The 20,169-nt window shown below is 38.5% G+C and overlaps 1 protein-coding gene across 2 annotated transcripts; it reads right to left on the bottom strand.

Moving 5' to 3' along the window:
- Positions 1-6,059: 6,059 nt before the first annotated feature.
- On the bottom strand, positions 6,060-17,491 carry LOC107671781 (thrombospondin-1-like). Of its 2 annotated transcripts, XM_016464750.1 has the most exons (24): positions 17,333-17,491; positions 17,146-17,229; positions 15,669-16,228; positions 15,508-15,583; positions 15,167-15,205; positions 14,938-14,988; positions 14,727-14,836; positions 14,494-14,619; positions 13,868-13,964; positions 12,699-12,872; positions 12,440-12,616; positions 12,179-12,352; positions 11,970-12,097; positions 11,708-11,860; positions 11,398-11,616; positions 11,199-11,306; positions 10,589-10,748; positions 9,863-9,981; positions 9,015-9,249; positions 8,701-8,928; positions 8,298-8,569; positions 8,114-8,211; positions 7,879-8,018; positions 6,060-7,794 (listed from the first exon to the last, which is right to left on the bottom strand). In XM_016464750.1, the coding sequence occupies exons 2-24, from the start codon at positions 17,207-17,209 to the stop codon at positions 7,787-7,789; spliced, it is 3,516 nt and encodes a 1,171-aa protein (XP_016320236.1). In that variant the 5' UTR covers positions 17,210-17,229; positions 17,333-17,491; the 3' UTR covers positions 6,060-7,786. The 2 variants fall into 2 exon arrangements, with proteins under 2 accessions (XP_016320236.1, XP_016320235.1); XM_016464749.1 differs by lacking the exon at positions 14,938-14,988 and having other exon boundaries at positions 15,116-15,205.
- Positions 17,492-20,169: the final 2,678 nt, after the last annotated feature.

Genomic DNA, 20,169 nt, shown 5'->3' on the forward strand with positions numbered 1-20,169 from the left:
CTATATATATTCAAACATGTCATATTATAGAAGAATTAAACTAATTGTATTATTTTCTTATTTATTTATTTAATATTTAATTTATTTATTTATTGGATTTATATATTAATGTAAAATATATATATATTAATATTTACATTAAAATGCTTGTTTTATATATAGTTTAATTTGAATTATTTTTATTATTTCAAATTTGCTATACATGTGCTAAACATATCTAATAATTAAAATAAATACAATTTTAATGTAATATTTTGCATTAAAGCTTTAAACAAGTAAACATTTAAAAAAATTATTGAAATATAATATAGAAAAATAAAACAATATATAATGAAATTATTATATATGATATAAAAGTAATAATATATAATTCATAAAAAAATAAAAATAAAAAAACCCCAGGAAAAACAAGGACACAAATTTAGCTCTTTTTGAAATAAAGCTTTAAACCATGTAATAAATATTTTAAACAAGTATACAGTGTAATTCTTTATCAGTTGCATATATGGAAACCAAAACATTTGCAGGGTAAATATTGTGGCACAGAGGCATCTCTCAGTTGTCTGTGGTGGTCACTTATATATGGGCTGTCGTCAGACCCCTAAGAAGTGCACACTGTAGGTTTGCCAGAACTTATGCAACACAGCACCTCAGTTCATCCATCTTGTCCAGACAGTATGCTCTGCCCACTGTTCAAACACTGGAGGATCTGGCTTCAGAGCTCAGCTAACAGATGAGTTAACAGAAGGGAATCTGAGGTGATTCACCCAGTGTGTTACTGTGCTGATCATCAAAAGACAGTTTTCGTAGTTAAATTGATTGACTTTAAATCAACTCATTGTTAATACTGAGGAGACTGGGCTTGGTTGGTACAGGGTTCATTTCTAGTACTATATTAGGGTGCAGTCACAGATACATATTTTTGGTTCCTTTGTAACCATTTTTGCTGCAGGAGTCAAAGTCAACAAAAATGCCTCACCATTTGTTGTCTAAAATGTTAGTTTCTCAATATTACTGTTTAGTAGCATTTGCACAGACCGTCTGATGACCGGTGTTGTGCAATATCTCCCCATGCTTAGTGAGTACTGTATGTTTATAGAAGCTGTGAAACCTGATACAGTTTAAAGAGATGCAGTTTACTTTAATACGGACATGTGTGTCATAATATAGTCCTCAAACTGTGTTGTGCTATGGAAAGCTGTTATACAGAGAGCTCGTCTGTTCTGTCAGACCAGAATAAATGTTTCCATTTATGACTTGCATTTCTCCTCAGGGTGACTGAAAGTGGCGATCTCTGCACGCCTGTAATGCTTCTCAGCTGCCTGTCACACAGCGAGCATATGATGTCACAACCTTGTCCAGCTTTTCCTGGGCTTGAAACAAAATGGAAAAGCAAACACCTGTGGGTGTAACATCCCCTCTCACGCGATGTCAAGCGGGCTGCAGGAGAGCACGGTCAGTACTGAGTACTGACATGTATGCATATGACAGTTGAGCCTGGTATTTCACACATCAGTGAAGTGTGGCTGTAAACGTTAACAACATTGCCTAGCTGAAGCCTCAGTCTTCCGTTCACTGCTGAGCAACTATTCAGTCCTAAAATTCATCATCTTGTGCATTTTTAAAAAAAATATTCTGCTCAAATACTGCTCAAATGAGAGAACTTTGAAACTAAGCTAGGCATTACTGTTGTATATAGATATGTTTGGTGGTAATATCTGATTTCTGTGGAAAACCACGTTTCCCTATGCAGTTGCAATAAAACATCTGAACCAGTGTTGTTATCGTTTACTAAAACTATTAAAATCATTTTCTATCATAGAAATGAAGATAAAATAATACAAAATAAAACAAAAACAAAAAATTAGAAGTGTTGGCTCTGCAACTAAAGAAAATAAGCCTAAACTGAAGTACTAAAATTATACTAAAACTGACTTGGATGAGTGATGTATCGGTATCATATGTTAGCAGCCGATATTAGAGATTTTTCATTTTTGATATCAGACAGCCGGTATTTGAGTATTCGTATACAGTATACTATTATACTGTATACTAATTTCTGCTACTTTTACATGACATTTGCTGCCATTTAACACTCAATTAAACACTCAAGTCTGAATTTAACACTCAATTAAATCTTTAGAAAGATGTCCAAGAAATTAATATCCATTTTTCATACTGTACATTGTGTTGTGATTTCTAAATTTAGTTAGTATATAAATCAATTGATTTTAGTCCTGTTTTAGTTTTAATTTAAAATAATGTCAATTTTTTTTTTTTTTTTTTTACAAATTGCCCATTTATCGGTTTTTAAAATAAAGACAGGAAAATGTATCATTGTGTGTATATTAGATGTTTAACGTGTATATAACATGTGTATACAAGTTGTTTAAAGACTGTATTTGTCTTTATACTTGAAGAATAGATACAATTTTATGACCAGCTTATAAAAAAAGTGAGTGACGTGACATGTGGCCAAGTATGGTGACCCATACTCGGAATTAGTGCTCTGCATTTATCCCATCCAAAGTGCACACACACAGCAGTGAACACACACACACACCGTGAACACACACCCGGAGCAGTGGGCAGCCATTTATGCTGCGGTGCCCGGGGAGCAGTTGGGGGTTCGGCGCCTTGCTCAAGGGCACCTCAGTCATGGTATTGAAGGTGGAAGAGAGCGCTGTACATTCACTCCCCCCACCTACAATCCCTGCCGGTACGAGACTCGAACCCACAACCAATGGATTTCAAGTACATAAATGTAATGTAAATCCAAGGGGTCATATACTTTTTCCTACAACATTCACTTTCAAAGATAAGCATAAAAGTCATCATTCATCTTATGTGCTGTTTTATTTCCACATGTATAGCAGCTTTGCCTGGTGATTTGATCTGTTTGTTGCTGTCTGATACAGTACAGTGGTGGGAGCTGCATGAATTACAGGATCCGTTTTAACCATGAGTTAGCAGGAGCTCACTGCAGGAAATTAAAAGCTAGAGCAACTTCCTTTCAACTTCCCGCATGGCCTCTCATCTCATGCCAGTGCCTTAATGAATAGTAAATTATTAGTCTCTGGCTTCCTTTTTCGCCACAGACAGTTTACAGTAGACATTCACCTTGATTCATCATGGAAAACAACATTTTATGCTATGTACACTCTAAATAAACGTATGGGATCACTGTATACACAGTGGTTTCATATCGGTCAAATGGAATAACAAAGACTGACATTACAAATGTGAGAATGTAAGACAGCAACTAACTAACTAACTAACTAAGCCACAATAGCTGTAGCTTTCTGACACCTTCAGACTAGATGTCACATAATACGGTTCTCATTCACATCAGTGTCAATGCTAATTCTGCTTTGCAGTCATTTACTAATCAATATTTTATTATATTATGTTTATATATTTTCATAGTTTTTATGACATTAAAGATATGTTACAAAATATTTCAAAAATGTTCAACATTGATAATAACAAGAAATGTTTCTTGAGCATCAAATCGTTATATAAGAAAGATTTCTAAAGGATCATATGACTGAGACTGTAGAAATGGCTGCTAAAAATTCAGCTTTGCCATTAGGAATACATTACATTTTAAAATATAATCTGGGAATATATATGAGAACACATATAAAAAAAAAAAAATGGGTGTCAAACCGTTATACTTGCCCAGCTAAATTACTCCCCAAGTCACAATTGTTATATAAAAAACTCTTCACACTCACTAAATTTGAAAACAATTCAAAAGTAGGAACTAAAACCTCAGCCTGCAGTATTACTGTTTTTACTGCCTCAAAAAAGAACCTCAAGATTTATATATAACCAGACAGTACCTCAGACATTTTGAATTTACAGCTTCTATTCATATAGCAACAATGTCATTTTTAATGCACGTATATTTAAGCAGTAAATATGAATGGGAGGCCTGACCACCAAGAACGCCATGAAAGTTATGGAACACAACCAAAAAGTGTCAGGGTGTTGTCCTGACAGCCTTGTCAGTCTTGTCTTTGTTTAATGTCTCTTTGTTTGTCTTGTGCCTGAGCACATGGTTGTGTCTTTGTTTGTGTTGGCCATGTGCTCCCCCTGTCCTGCCTCCTAGGCCAGTGTTTCCCAACCTTTTTTTAGTCTCGGCACCCTTTGGAAATGAAACACTGTCCTAGGCTACTTCCACACGAAGCCAGAGCCTTTCCAATCCGATCTTTTTTTCCCCTTGTCTCAAGAAATATCTGCGTCCACACGAAACCACGAAACCGACACCAAAGGATATAGTATACATGCCAGACCAGTATGTGGCGCTGAAATTCTGCCACAGAGATACACTAAAAACGGAAAAGAAGAATTATACTATGCGCGCATAAACCTTGTATACAAACGAACATGGAACAATACATTTATTAATCTGTGTTAATATTAGTTAATAAAAAGACAATCGTTCAGTGTTTGCTCATGTTTTTGTTGCTGTTACGTGACGTAGCGGTGTCTGACTAGGGGCGAGACGTGGGCTGATGATGTCATCGTTTCAGAAAATATACGGATTCGCTGTCCACACGACAACACAAGGGCGGCGTTTTCAGATTTATCCACTCTGGGACCCGGTTTCAAAAAATATCGGTTTCACTCTCCAAAAACGCCGGATCCATGTGGAAGAAACGCCTATACAATACAAAATGCATGTGTATCTCCGTGTGGACGGGGCCCAGTTACCACGCCCCCTTGTTTAGTCCTTGTTTGTCTGATTGTGTTCACCTGATCCTCGTGTGCTCTGCTCCCTTTTATTGTGCTCATTTTCCCTCTTGTCTTTGCTGGTTTGTTTTGCATGTGTTTTTTGTGCTTGTTCCTAGCTAGTATCATTGATCTTGTTAGAGTTTGTGTTTCAGTGTATTTCAGCTAATCTATTTTGGTTTTGTTTTTTCCCTTTTGTTCTATTCTAGTTAATTATTTTTAGTAGTTAGTTTTCTATCCCTAGTCATTGTTTTTTTTTTTTTTGTGCAAGTCCTCACTTTTTATCTGCGTTCTCTTGTCTCTCTTGTTGTCTTGTCTTTGTGTGTGTCGTGTTGGTTCCAGCATTTTCCTGAGTCATCCCTGGTCGCTGCTTCTTCTGGCCTGACAGACGTTCTGGTGCTTCAAGAGTTACTACCCCAATGCCAAGCCTGTGGTTCCTTGGGCTTATACCTAGTCTCCTTTGCCACAGAGTCTGGAGTTTCTCTATCCTCGGCCAGCCTGTTTCCCCTGTCGTGTGCCCTGGCCTATTGTGTGGACTGTCTGCCTGCCTCATCCTTTTGTGTTCCCAGTTCTGTTAATAAACTTTGTTCCCCTGTTCATTCTGCATCTGGGTTCTCCCTTGCCAAACCCTGACAAAAGGACTTAGAAGTGGACTTAAACCTTCAGTAAGCAGATAATCTCCATGACCTATATCATGTCGAGGTCCTTCTTACAGTTTTTGTCTGTTGGAAATTTGGACAACTAATACAAAGGCCAACTTTGCAGTCTTGTGCCCAGATTGTCTCTGGATCTCCACAGTAACCCTGATATTTTCTCTGATCCCTGGCCAACATGATACGAATGCGTTTACAGACCCACACCTGTTAGACTAGCACTAAATCACCCAGATCTGGGTTGAGTAAACCAGAATGCCACACTGTGGGTCAGGGAGGTTCACGCTTTCCCCACAGGTGAGTGAGGAATTAGAAGATTAACCCTGAGGAGAGGCGCTGCTGCAACATTCCACACTTCTACTGAAGACATGCATGTCTGTCTTTAGAAGAAGAAAATGGAGTTGTCTCAGCCTTTAACTTGGAACTGTCATTGACCTTGGTCTACCATATCTATTTTTAGTCCTTTTTAAGCCATTTATGCTATGTAGCTGTTTGCGTTCAAGCACATGTTGGGGCTTAAGATGCCTTTTATGAACTTTTTGTTTTATAATTGCTTTGACCTTTCGTGCCACGCACAGAAAATTTCAGTCCTTCAGACATGCTGTTGCACAACAAAAAATCTCATGAGACCAACATGCAGTAATAAAAAGCAGCCAAAGCCAATAAATATCAGTTTTACAATGTCTATTGTCTGTTTATTATTCTATAGTATGTACCAAAATAATCGCTATAAGTAAAAATAGCATTTTGCACTAAGTAAAAATGTTTACAGTCAAACATCACTAATTGTACAAAAATAACAAAAAGATACAAACAATGAAGAACAGAACATCCTCATGTCAGTGTGCAAACTGTTTATACAGATGGGAATGCCTCTTTCTCAGGTGGCACTCCATGATAAATTATTTAAATAGCATTTATCTACACACAAATGAAACAGTCTTACAAACAGACAACAATAAAGCAATAATTTATCAACTTAAAAAAAAGTACTGGACGTTTGAAACACTGGTAAATGTATTCCTTAAAAAAAAAATGTGTGTTTTACTCTATTTTCCACTGGGATGTGGGGCTGGCTGTTTGTTCTATATACTATTTACAACTTGTGCTACAGTAGCAATAAAGCAACCAATTTGTTTTCTTGAAGCAAAGGAAAAAGTACTTAAAAGCTTTTGCTTGATCAAATTACGAAACAGCAATGAGGTAATATTTGTACATTAAAGTTTTCCTTTATCTCTCTCTCTCTACAGAAAAGGCAAACAGGTCAGAAGATCATCTCCTTTGGAAGTGACGGATGAACGGTTCTGGACCGGAAAGGTTTGGATGAGTAGTTTTAGACAGAACATTGGTTAAGAGAGTTTATTTTTCTTATAAATGTTGAAATAGTTGTTTTAGTGAGGACAGTCTTTAGAAATTCCCTCGCTTGTGCTTTTTGAAGCAAAATCACAGCAGTCTTGCCAAACCCAAAAAGTGTTTGTAAGTGCTACAAAAACATATATAGAAAAAGTCTAAAAGAATCAACTTCACTAGAGTACTTGGTAATCTAGTATCCAGATGTGGCGAGTCTTTAAACCTTGGTCTGTCTAATTCCTCTTCATACAACCTTTCATTTTGCCATTTCTAATGAATATGTTAAAATGGTTTAACCATCTAGCCCTGAGAAAACTATGCCCGCTAAACCATAAGTTATCTCCCGCCAGACCTTAATGGATGTCCATGATACTTAAGACGTGACTTTGCTAAGCAAAACTTTAGATAGACAAACAAAAATGTAAATAAAAATCAATAAATGACAGATTAGTCCTCTAAAATCACCTGCTTGGAATACAAAAATAGTATTCTTGTACTTATACAATGTTTTTAAACCATTTGTTGTTGCTTCAATATCTTAAACATTCACAACGCTTTGTTTCTAGTCAAGAAAACAGTTTAAAGTTTTGATAAAATACTGAATATTATAAAAGCAATCTTTTGTTAAAAGGGTGGCGCTCTCTCTAATGGAGCCATAATTTGACAGCTCTTCAAGAAGACAGCATGAAAACATGAGAGAGAGTAAAGGTTTTGAAGTGCATAGCTGTCTGTTGGGAGCTCTTCCCACACAGAGCCGAATGAGGTTTTTCAGAGAGAGATCGCAGTCTTCCCAATTAAGCAAAGCGCGGGAGACATTTCTTCTGCTCTACATGCTAATGGTGGAGGAGTCCAGATTCTGAATCAGAAGCCACTTGGTTTCTATCCCAACCAGTGACAGTTACATTGAAATTGACTACCTGCTTTCTCACTCCACCAGTGTGTGAGCGGCAGCAGAAAAAGTAGCGTCAAATCTGTCCCTAGACTTTGCCTGGAATACATATTTATATGGAAAGGTGCATTCTTTGATGAACTTCCTGCCTGTGCAATTACGCATCTGAAAGGGAACAGAAAGACAGGAAGTGTTATTATCGAAAAACAAACTTTTAATTGGGTGTCTATGCGATGTGTTGACGCTCACCTCTGCATTCATATTTGAGGTCTGAGAAGTACACCATCTCTTGTGAGAAAACAAAGAGACCTAGTCTTCCGCCTGCATAAGTTTTGTCATAAATTCTTCCAGAATCTGCCATGATCTTTTTGCCTTCATACATGACCACTCTGAAATATATATAATAAATATGATGAATAAAATACATATAAATAAGAGTTATTTCCAGAATTCCAATAAGTTTTAATGATCTTTTTAGTAATACCTTATGTGTCCAGTTCTTGGTCTATGAGTCAAATGCCATCTGTAAGCAGTGAAGTCCTTCCATCCCACATTCTTTGGGTCATGCCACAGTGTGCGCACCTAAAATGGATCACATACAGAAATGTTGGCATTCATATGAAGGGCTTCATACCTGATTTTATCACAGCGAACTAAGTGAAACATACCTGTCCTGGAGTGTCTCCAGTGTGCCACAGGGCGTTTCTCAGATGCTCGCCTGGCCCTGTGGTGGAGTTAACCACTTTGATTGACAGCCCCGAGTAACCCTGTGCCTTGGTAGGTGTGCTGGACCAGTAGGTCTGTGTGATCTGCTTCCACATGACCACGTAGAAGCGAGAGCTGGACTGGTATCCAAAAACGAAGCCGGCGTAGTCATCATCCCTCTCAGTGTTGATGAAGAACGTTCCACTGAAGTCGACTGAATTGAACTCATCAAAACCTTTAAAGAAATTTAGAATTTTTGTAATTACACATATTTTAAATTTATTGGCTATGTGTGCAAGGTATTTCTATTTATTCTTGCTTAGGTGAAATTGAATTCTCTGTTTTTTTTTTAAAGACTGATCCTACCAACAGCAATGCCAGGGTCGCAGTTGACTGTCTGAACCAGTTCTTTTCCTTGGTGACGAACCACCCAGTTGGGGTCGATCTGAGAAGTGCCCTTGGGATCCAGAGGAACCATCTGGAATTTCCGGAAGTCCGTTTCACTGATGTCAAAGTTCTCAGGACAGACATCATAGATATCCAGGACATTGTCTTGGTCAAAGTCATCTTTACAGGCGTCACCACGTCCATCGCCTACAAATGGAAGAAGTTTAACCAGTAAGTATAAATCTTTACATTAATGAGTGCAATAGTTATGAATATTCAGATGTTAAACTGACCATCAGAATCCAGTTGATCTTTATTGGGAACCAATCTGCAGTTGTCTTTGTCATCAGGGATGCCGTCATTATCATCATCATAGTCGCAAGCATCTCCTTTACTATCCTTGTCATGATCAGCCTGGTTAGCATTGGGGATGTACGGGCAGTTGTCCAGGTTGTTTTGGTGACCATCCTCATCGATATCCTGGTTGCTGTCACATTTGTCTCCAACACGGTCAGAATCGGAGTCGACCTGTCAGAGTGAAAGTGTAGAATCTTTAAATACCAATGTCTCAAGAGTGTCTTTAAAGCTGTATGGCTTTCTTAATTAAAATATTCCCACTAGAATGGGTCTTTTTCTAAAAGGCACAAACTTCTGTTCTAGTTGGCCTATCTGTGAAGGCTTTTTCAGAAAGCAATCTCATGTTCCTGAAGCTTGGCACTACCACAGTCGTATTTCAGCATCTAATGAGGAAAGGAGGGGTACATTCCTTCTCTTCAGTTAACCATGGCACAGGTGTGATCCGCAGGGATTGAGTGCCGACAGGGCATGCATAACCCCACCGGCAAACTCTCGCTCCTCACTAATAACCATTCTTTACCTCTGCATATCCTTTGGGTTAATTAAACATTAGTGAGTGTCCCTGAAAAGCCTCCTAGTGCTTTATTGTGTGGCTTTGGATTCAAGGAGAAGAGGATTTACTCCTCCCATACATAGCTTAGTAAAGACTGCGACTACCTTCTGGGTATTTTTTTAGTAAAGGCTCTGGAGCTGAACTGAACAGCTCATAGATATCCGTGGATTATATAATGGTTTGAAACACCTGCGGCATTCACTTACTCGTTTAAGTCTCACACATACATACCTGGTCTGGGTTGTGTTCCAGAGGGCAGTTGTCACACTGGTCACCAACTCCATCGAGATCGGTGTCTTTCTGGTCAATGTTGTACAGATATGGGCAGTTGTCGTTCTCATTCAAAATACCTGTCAAATAGAATGAAATAATGGTGAAGACTGATTGAAAACACACTGGAAAAAGCCAGAGTGATTCTCACGAAACCTGTCAAGAAAATATCCAGGTCATAATTTACTGCACAATTGAAATAAAGAATAAACAAAGGAATGAAAAAGAAAAAGAGAAAGAAATTAATTATATTTTGCTGATTTTTTACATTGACATTATTATGATTTTATGTTTAATATTAATATTTTTATTATACAAACATTTGTTTGTTCTCATATTCTCATTACCTTTATGCCAAAAAATATTTTTATTATATTCTCATTACTGTAATGTGAAGAAAATCATATATTATTTAAATGGTAGAATTTTTCTATAGTAGTTTTTGTACTGCCTTCAATTTATGCATTAAATAAATAGTTTTAAATAAAAAAAAAACTGTGAAAAGTTTAAAAAATGTAAAATAATGAGAGTATTAAAAGTATTACAGTACTGAGAATTGGTTTTGTAAAATATGCTTCTTTATGCGAAATAAAATGATTGATTATGGAGTGAAATATGGATGTTTTCTTGGCAGGTTTATCAAGGAATGTCCATGTATGGATAAACAAATAGAGCAGAGTTTCGTACCATCTCCATCAATGTCCACAGCACAGGCGTCACCTTCACCATTGTTGTCAGTGTCGGTCTGGTCTGGGTTGCTGTTGTACGCACAGTTGTCGCAGCGGTCTCCCACGTCATCGCGATCGTAGTCATACTGTCTTGGGTTGAAGATGAGTGGGCAGTTGTCCTATTTTAAAAGAGACCGCAGTTCAGATGGAGAAACATATGGCAAATAACAGTCAAGTGATTCTCTACAGGGCACGCTCACACGAAGGTTATTACTTTTAGATGTTAGGCTTGCAATTTGGCTGCAGCTGTGTAGGTCTATTTAGAGGAGCGCAACGATAAAAGTGAGCCTTATTTTAGGAATTGGACCAAGGATAATATTGGATTAGCAAGATACACTGCAGGTCTTTCAGAAAGGTACTTCTTTGGTGGAATTTGAGGTTTGTCTCCAAGAGAAACTGAATTTACTTTACACAGCACTTTTTTCCACACCTCAGCCTGTAAGCTATGTAAAATTTGGGCGGCTTCTCTTTCTTCATTCATACACGGTGCCAAATGTACAAAAAGTCACTTGACTGGAATGAGCACCTGTGGAATATACTGTATAGACAATAATGTAACTATATTTTACCCTGTCATCAGGAATGCCATCGTCGTCATCATCATTATCACAAGCATCACCAACTCCATCCTTGTCATAGTCCTCTTGCCCAGAGTTAGGAAGATTGGGGCAGTTGTCCTTAAAAAAAAAAAGAGTAGTAGTATATGAATATAAATAATAGCCACAATGATTTGTATTTTTATAACAAATAAAGCCAATATATGCCAACCTTCTTGCAGTGGTAGGTTGCGTTCTCGACACACACAAGATCAGCATTAGGCCAGCCATCAAGATCAGTGTCCTCTCCACAGATGTGTCCATTTCCAGCATAGCCAGGTTTGCACTCACAGCGGTACATAGGGTCTGAGAAATGGCCCAGGTAGTTGCAGCGAGCGTTCTTATTGCAGTCGTGGCTTCCATCGAGGCAGGGATTACGAGGCGTGCAGACCTGCAGGAAAAGATGAATCAGTCGGCGCACATTAGTTCATGAGCAGGTGCAACGTAGGTAATCCGTAATCTTTCGATGTTTTCTCATTTACCTGTTTCTTGGAAGCAGCGTCCTCCACTCCTCGACCAAACGGCTGTGGGCCGGTGTAGCGTGAGGGGCAAGGCAGGCAGTTGTAGCCTGGCACTGTGTTCTCACACCTGTGGACTCCATTAAATTCAAAGCAGGCATCAGGGACCTCCTTGCACTGTAACAAACAGAAAAAGACAATCGGGATGAGATTTTTGCTGCCCACTGCATTCAGTATCAGCCAGGATCATAATATCGGTGCATCACTAAAAAAAAGTGCACTGCACCTCATTGATATCCTTGCAGTTGATTCCATTGCCAGTGTATCCTGTGGGGCATTTTCCACATTTCCAAGAGCCATCTGGGAAGCTTGTACACTGGGCTCCTTCAAAGCAAGGATTTGAAAGGCATCCATCTGAAAAATGAAAATAAGCTTGATTTATCTCGGAAACACAGACTAGTATCATCTAAAGGTTTGAGTGACACTAGAACTCACCAATTGGACAGGCTTGTTTGTTGCAAATCTGGCTAGCCTTTGCGTCTCCCACACAGTCTTTGCCGTCATACATGGGTACTGGATTATTGCAAAGACGTTTACGGTTTTGGACTCCACCGCCACAGGTGGCAGAGCAAGTATCCCAGGGTGACCATGGTCCCCAGCCACCATTGACTAAGAAAAAATATGCAACAAAACTTTGGACAATTGCACTTTTTAATAAACAAGAAAATGGACATACTGCATAGGGTGTTTACTTACTCGGACATGGTGATTTCTCACACCTTTCAGTTTGCCGACCTTCACCCTGGCAATCTTTGCCTTCCATTTGAGGTGTTGGGGAGTTGCAGAGACGGATGCGCGTGATAACGCCAGCACCACAGGTGACTGAGCAGGAAGACCAGGGTGACCAGTGACTCCAGCTGCCATCCTGCTTAACTGTTAAAAACAATGCAGGTTATTACTTTTCTCCTCTATTGTGAGGAAAAACCATAGACACTTTTGGCCACTGGACACTCACAGCGCTTGTCACACTCCTGAAGGTAGCAGTCTCTCGTCTGCACCGACGTGCCCTCGCAGTTGTTATTGATGCGGTCGCAGGAGCGGCCGCGCTGCTGAATGCCCCTTCCACAGGACACAGAACAATGGGTCCATTCAGACCAGGGGGACCAGCCATCCTCAGCGGAATCGCTCGCTGTCGAGAGAGCAAAACGAGACAATAGCAGAGCTATTCCTTCTTTGTAAAGCAGCAAAATGGAGAAAAGCTTTTAATACTGGGCCTTAATGGACTCAATTTAGCCTGGGCAGCTCAAGACAGAGCACTCCAGGGAACCCTGGCATGAACCAAGCAGTTGGAATGCTGGGGAAATGTCAGTGCACAGGGATACCTTTCTCCAAATGTGGAAATGGTATTTGCAAACACCCCTGATTATGCCATAAGTTCAAACATATGAGGCTGATATTAATTGAAATCCTTGCTATGCACGGAGAGCCCTCAAGACGTGAAACAGCACCAATTTCTCTTTAACTAATTTAGACAATTATGGCCATCAAGTGATTCAGTGATGCACAAAGCTCTAGTGTTCCTTTCATTAGTTAAACTTCAGTTGAAGTCTATTGTGCGATACAGGAATGACTGTGGATGTTTGGGTAGCAACAGCGCTTTCAATAGAAAAAGTCAGAATGTTGCCTGTTAACAATAAAGTACATTCAAGTTCACAAGAAAGTTTTTTTTTCTCGCTTGCACATTTACTTTTAGTCTGTGGATGAGTCTCTTAAGCTCACCAAGGCTGCATTTATTTGATTAAAAATACAGTAAAAAGAGTAATATTATGAAATATTGTTAAAAAAGTACTTTTTTAAATGTAATGTGTTTCTATAATGGCAACATTGCATTTTCAGCATCCAATACTTTAGTCTTCAGTGTCACATGATCTTTTAGAAATCATTCTGATATACTGATTTGGTGCAATCAGTGTTGATAAAATGTTGATGATTTTCAAAATTATTTGATGAATACAAAGCCCCCTATTTATTTGAAATAGAAATCTTTTGTAACATTATAAATGTATCTAATTTATAAATAACTATATGAATTATATTCTAAAAAATGATTACAATGTCTCTAAGTCTTTAACTCTAATGACTCTAAACTTTGTTATACAGTAACGTTAGTTCAGTTGCACTTACGGGTTCCACATCGAGGGCAGCACTCCCCATCAGGCACTGTGGCGTTTGCACATGGGATTAGGGGGCATGAAATCTTGCGGCACACCGTTGCAGAGTTCTGCGGTTAACACAATGACTCTCATTAATCATTTGTTAAAGGATATGCCACGACTGGAATAAAAACCCATAGCCTCTTGCTGTAGTGCAACACCACACTGAACATTACAATTTTCATTCAAGTCATCTTAAACTTAAGCTTGAGAGTGGATATAAGGTCGTATACAAGTCTGGTTGTATATAAGTCTTTGTAATTAGGCATGCAAGTATTCCTCAGTATTGATATAACGTGGCACTTCAGAGAGAATAGTCTAAAGGCAAGTATATAACAAATTTAGGCTTACTTTAGTTGACTGAATTTTCTTTAGCTACCTCCATTTCACACTTTTAATTACAGGCTAGGAGGTTAAGGGAAATGGATACACCCGGCTTAAGTCTGCCACAATGGACAAGACTAAGACCAGTACTGTGTATGATAGCACACATGACATGGCTCCCGTCTCGCTAACACACAAATTAGTGGCTTAATGACAGAGCAGGCAGCTTTCAGAGTCTGACAGGTACATGTCTGCAGGTTATTGGGTTCTTACCTGGCAAGTGCACTCTGTGCAATCGTCCACTGTCCATTCCTCCTTGTTTTTGTGCACAATTCCATTGTGAAGACAGACACCAGCATGAATGTCCATGCGACTCATGAGCATGTTTTTCTCGTCTGTCTAGAAAACAGAACAAAAATTGAATTTCGATTATGTGGATGGAGTGTGTTAATCTACAGTACATGTCCACTACACAGCATATTCATATGCACCAACTTTTTGCTCACCACTTTGCGGAGTTCATTGGACAGCTCTTGCACCACCACACCAAGACCTTTCAGTTCCTTGAACATGGCAGCCAGGTCCTCACATGAAAAGCCACAAATCATCTGCAGATCTTCATAGGAGAAATATACAGTTTGCAGTGGTTAAACCTGCATTTGGATTCTCAACTTACGTATATTTTATTTGTATGGATTACTGAAAAGGAAGGATTACCTTTTGTTTTGTGGCCAGTGTAATCAGTCCTGATTGCAGGTCTGGATCCATTTATGGGATTGTCAACATCTGCAGATCTACATAGGAGAAATATACAGTTTGCAGTGGTTAAACCTGCATTTGGATTCTCAACTTACGTATATTTTATTTGTATGGATTACTGAAAAGGAAGGATTACCTTTTGTTTTGTGGCCAGTGTAATCAGTCCTGATTGCAGGTCTGGATCCATTTATGGGATTGTCAAGGGTGATGATATCAGTCATAATTGCTGCAAGAGGAAAGGGCATTCAGATGGCTTAAAGTTCATTATAAAAATTATTGAGCTAATGGAAAAGTTGGAAAAAAGACTCATGACAGTTAATGCAGCTATTGCTATTGTTCATTAACTGGCCCAGAAGTTATGTGCTTTTATTTTATGTTATTTAAAATACAATACAAAATAAAATAAAAAAATTTAAAAATATATTTTAAATAAATTTGTCCACCAAATCAAAGTCAGTGTGGCATAATCAAGATGCAAGAAGCAGTTTTCTAACTGATTCATATGCATGTGTTCTGCATTACACTTACAGTTTTGGCATCCTTTATTCCTCAGAATTGCCTCCAGTGTGGTACCAAACACAAAGCGCATGTTTTGCAACACCCCCTGAAAAATCCACAAGTGATTAATGCTTCTCACTGTCTCACTTTGGCATGCAACAGGATTCAGAGACAGCGAACCGTCCACTCACCATGAACCTGTCCTTCACTGCGCCCTTGCCGATCCTCAGGCTCGCCACACCTGGGGTCTCCTGAGTGAGGATAGTCTGGATAGAAGCATCGAGCTCTGCTGTATTCACCTCCTCACATCCCACATAGAACTGAACCCTGTCCTCCTGCACTAAAAGCGTGATGTTTTTCCAATGTCCCACAGCCAAATCTGCTTCCTCGATGGACACGACCTGTTGCTTGCTTTCAGTGGAAAAAACAATGTCCAGAGTATTGGCTTTCCCATTGGAAATTATTTCGAAGATGGGTCCAGAGCCATCTTTCTTCTCCACGGTCAGAAGGCTTCCTCTCGTGTGTTTGAACTGTTTGAAGTTGAGCAGAAGCAGAAATCCTCTCTCCGCATGGATGGAATCGATCAGGTCCCTGAAGGTGCTCTCGGGAACCGGGGGAATCAGGTCGGGGTTCAGGATCTTGTAGGCGGGGCTGTACGGATCGTCGCCTTTCACCAGAGTCACCCCGTGGTTTTTCCTCGGCACTTGGACGAGCTCAAACAGATCGTAAACACTGTTGTCGTCTCGACTTTCTACCAGGAATTCAGAAGTTAAAGAAATCTCGTTATAATGTACTTGATATTAATGGACAGTTTTGATTAATTCCATGGCTCTCTAGAGTATATACTTGATTCTGATTGGTCAGTTCAGCGGTCAATTTTTTTTGACCACTCATACATCTCCTTCATACGATAGCTGTGCTTGTCTCTATAATCCGTTGATAAAATTAAACTTAAATGATTCATTTTTTTTTTCATAAATGTGACCTTAGACCACAAAACCAGTCATAAGGGTCTTTTTTGTTTTTACATTTAGATTTATATATCATCTGAAATCTGAATAAATAAGCTTTCCATTGATGTATGGTTTGTTAGGATAGGACAATATTTGACCGAGATACAACTATTTAAATATCTGGAATCTGAGGGTGCAAAAAATCCAAATATTGAGAAAATCACCTTTAAAGTTGTCCAAATGAAGTTCTTAGCAATGCATAACCTATTACTAATCAAAAATTAAGTTTTGATATATTTACAGTAGGAAATTTACAAAATATCTTCATGGAACATGATCTTTACTTAATATCCTAATGATTTTTGGCATAAAAGAAAAATAGATAATTTTGACCCATACAATGTATTGTTGGCTATTGCTACAAATATAGGCTACCCGTGCTACATATGGTTTTGTGGTCCAGGGTCACAAATGTATTTAAGTAGCTGTGTAATAAGTGGAATAATGCATAGAAAGCCAGTCATTATCGCAAAATAAACTCATTCATAAACCCCTTCGCCCTATTGGAGTTTACTTTGCGATAATTACCAACTGACTGTCAATTATTCCTATAATATTTAACAGCTAGTTATACTTTAAACCACAACAGCATTCACTCAAAAACGCTAAACGCCATCAGTTACAGATTAGTTCGTTCCTTTTTATCATCGCTCACCTGCGACTCTCGCGCTCTCGCAGCTCCAAAGCATCAGTAGCAAAAAGATTGCAGTTGACTTCATTTTATCACTTATTCTTGTACCTATCGGAAATCACAAATAAATATATAGGTTATTGAAAATTCAGCAAAACTTAACCTTAACAGGTCTGAACAATCAATTATTAAAACATAAGAAAAAACACACCTTCCAAGTGTTGTAAAACAGCAGCAAATCCAGGGTAAAGTGATATAATTCCTAAGATGCGTCAATCAAAGGTCGTTTCAAAATAAAGAAATGATTTTTCTGTTTAACCGCGGTCTACAGCATACGGTGTTTCTTTGCTGTAGTTACAGTGGCCAATCTAACTATTACCGAAGAGAACAAAGTGCTATTTAAATAGTTTCATGACATTCCTGAGCGCGCGTCTCCTCCAATCAGATGCTGGAAGGAAAAAGGGACGAGCTTGCGTTACCTCACAGAGCGTTTGTATGAGTTACACACGAGGGGAAAAACGCACCACATTCCAACGAACATACTTTTGATTTTCCTGACCGCTGCTTCCGTTTAGTAGCCTACCTTTTTATTTGCCGCGGTCCTGATTATTTTTGTATCCATGTACTGCTGCTTGTTTTGTCATTCAGTAATTCCAGTTATTTCGTGTCACCGAAGTCTCTAGCCTACCGTTCCTTGTGTAGCCTACATATTTTATTTTAATCTGTCCATAATGAATGACTAAAACGTTGTCACGTTCAAGTGGCTACTTTATTTTAGAGCATGTGTTTTATGTAACGAGTAGATAAGCTTTATTTGAGTGCTCGGTGCCATGGACTGCATCTTATAGGATGCTCGTAGAAGTGCTGCAGTAACATGTCTCCCCGCTAGAGGCCGTTCTGTGGTTATTTGAACACCTGGTTCTCCTGAATGATTTCAAAAGTTGATTTCTGTAAAAGTTGCTTATACTTTAAAGCAGCTTAAATTGATAAAATCAGTTATCGGGGAATTTTATCCTATTATATGTGGTAGGTTACCATTAAGCATTAGAGACTTTTTAAAGCTAAAACACTGAAACGTTTGTAAAATACAATTCACAAAATAAAAAAACAGGCTAATATTAAAAGTATTAAATTACTGTTTGGCAAAGTAATATTGAAAATGTTGCTAAAATTTCTAAAATTTAAAACACTTCTGACAACTTGCCCCAGTATGACATTTATGAAAATATAGGTCATTGTTTCGGTTCAAATCCACATCTGTAGTTGACGCTTGTCTGAATGAATTTTGCAGTTTTATCATGTTTACTTGTTAACCCCAAAATGTTTCAAGAATATGAAGGTTTGGAGGATACAAGTTGTACAAGTTAATATTTAATCAATTAATATTAAACATTTTAAATGTTTAAAACCAGCATCAAATTCTGTGTGTATCTATCAGTATAAAAATATGTATGTAAAAAGTGTATGTATGAAAATCTATCCATACTAAAGGTTAAAAAATCTGAATAAACATTTTGTTGTTCAAAACCTGTACGAGTTTCCTTTTTTCTGTTGAGCATAAAAAAAGATATTCTGAAGAGTAATCATTGGTAGCCATTGACTTCCGTATATTTTTTCATGCTGGAAGTCAATGGCTACCGTCAATGGCTATTTGATTTTGTGTCCAACAGAAGAAAGGAAAGCACAGGTTTGGAGCAAGTGGAGGGTGAGTAAATGATGACAGAATTTTCATTTTTGGGTGAACTGTCCCTTTAAGGTTTGCATCTTTGACGAGCCGAGTTATGATGATTAATAGAGGATCAGCCAACTATTTCCTATTTCTACTCAAAACCGTCTATTTGTACGATTCACGGATTTGCGAGAGGAAGTATGCAGACTTCTGTTGCTTAAACCTGATGCCCACCTTGGTGGTTGTTGATTTTTCAGTGAAGACACTTCTTCAAGTGAATGTGCATTTTTGCTTTTCACAGTGATGAATGTCTCATTTGTGAGCAGCTGTGGGATTCAGCTGAAGTTTAATCGGACTGGTCCTGGGAGACGTCAGACAGGGGTGTTAGCTGTATTGTTTGGAGGGTCAGAGTGATAAAGCTCACCTCAGAGACCTCTCTGGACAGATGTAACGGATGATACAAGAGGTTATACATCAGCCATTACTGCTTTGTGTTTACTCTTTCTGCCCCGTGGCCATGCAGGCCTATTGTGCTCAGAAATATGGCACCCGGTCTCAAGAGATACTGTCAGCCTGAGCGTCTGCGACATCACTCAGCTAAACGGCTTCCAAACCTCTGTCATGGAAACCATGCTTTCGCTCAATGACGCACGCACACAAGCTTCTTGAAGTTAAGAGCTTCTGTGGAACTTGAGTTGACCGGTTGCAAAGGTGAAGGAGAAAATATTCCAGTTATGGGACAGCTGCTTACATTTGGTGTAAAACATCATAAATAAAGAAAGAATCTTTCACATTTTCAAAGTTTATACATATTTTCTGGATTCTTTTAAAGCTTTCTTGTAAGCAGTAAGCATCAGATGTGTAACTGATGTCTGAGCTGTCATGGCACGCACAAGTCCAGGAGATAAGTGAGTAAGATATGATCCATCTGACTGAGCAAATATCTACTCACTGCCCTATAAATGTAGGAGGGGCAGGCCATTTCAGTCCTGTTATTACTTATCAGGTTCTCCAGATTTAAAAACAACCTTGCACACCCACCATTTTACTAAACTTTTTTTTTTTTGCCTCTTTGCAAAAAGTGCTATGGGGGTTATTTAAGCTTGTTTGGACTCTTACATGCACAGAAACGTAGATAATTTCTGTGATGTGGGCGGTAGGAGTGTACAGAAGGTTTTAAGAGGTTTATTTCAGGCAGAATTAACTGAGTTTTATGTGTACAAATAAAGCATAAAGAATGCGTTCTTCTCTAAAAATAACTTGAGAATTCAGAAGTAGATAAACCCATAAACTAATAAACAACAAAATCATCTCAATATATGTTTTGTGTATGTATATGTGTGTGTGTGTGTGTGTGTGTGTGTGTGTGTGTGTGTGTG

This window comes from Sinocyclocheilus anshuiensis, unplaced genomic scaffold, assembly GCF_001515605.1.
Source record: "Sinocyclocheilus anshuiensis isolate Anshui unplaced genomic scaffold, SAMN03320099.WGS_v1.1 scaffold148, whole genome shotgun sequence".
NCBI classification, from domain to species: domain Eukaryota; kingdom Metazoa; phylum Chordata; class Actinopteri; order Cypriniformes; family Cyprinidae; genus Sinocyclocheilus; species Sinocyclocheilus anshuiensis.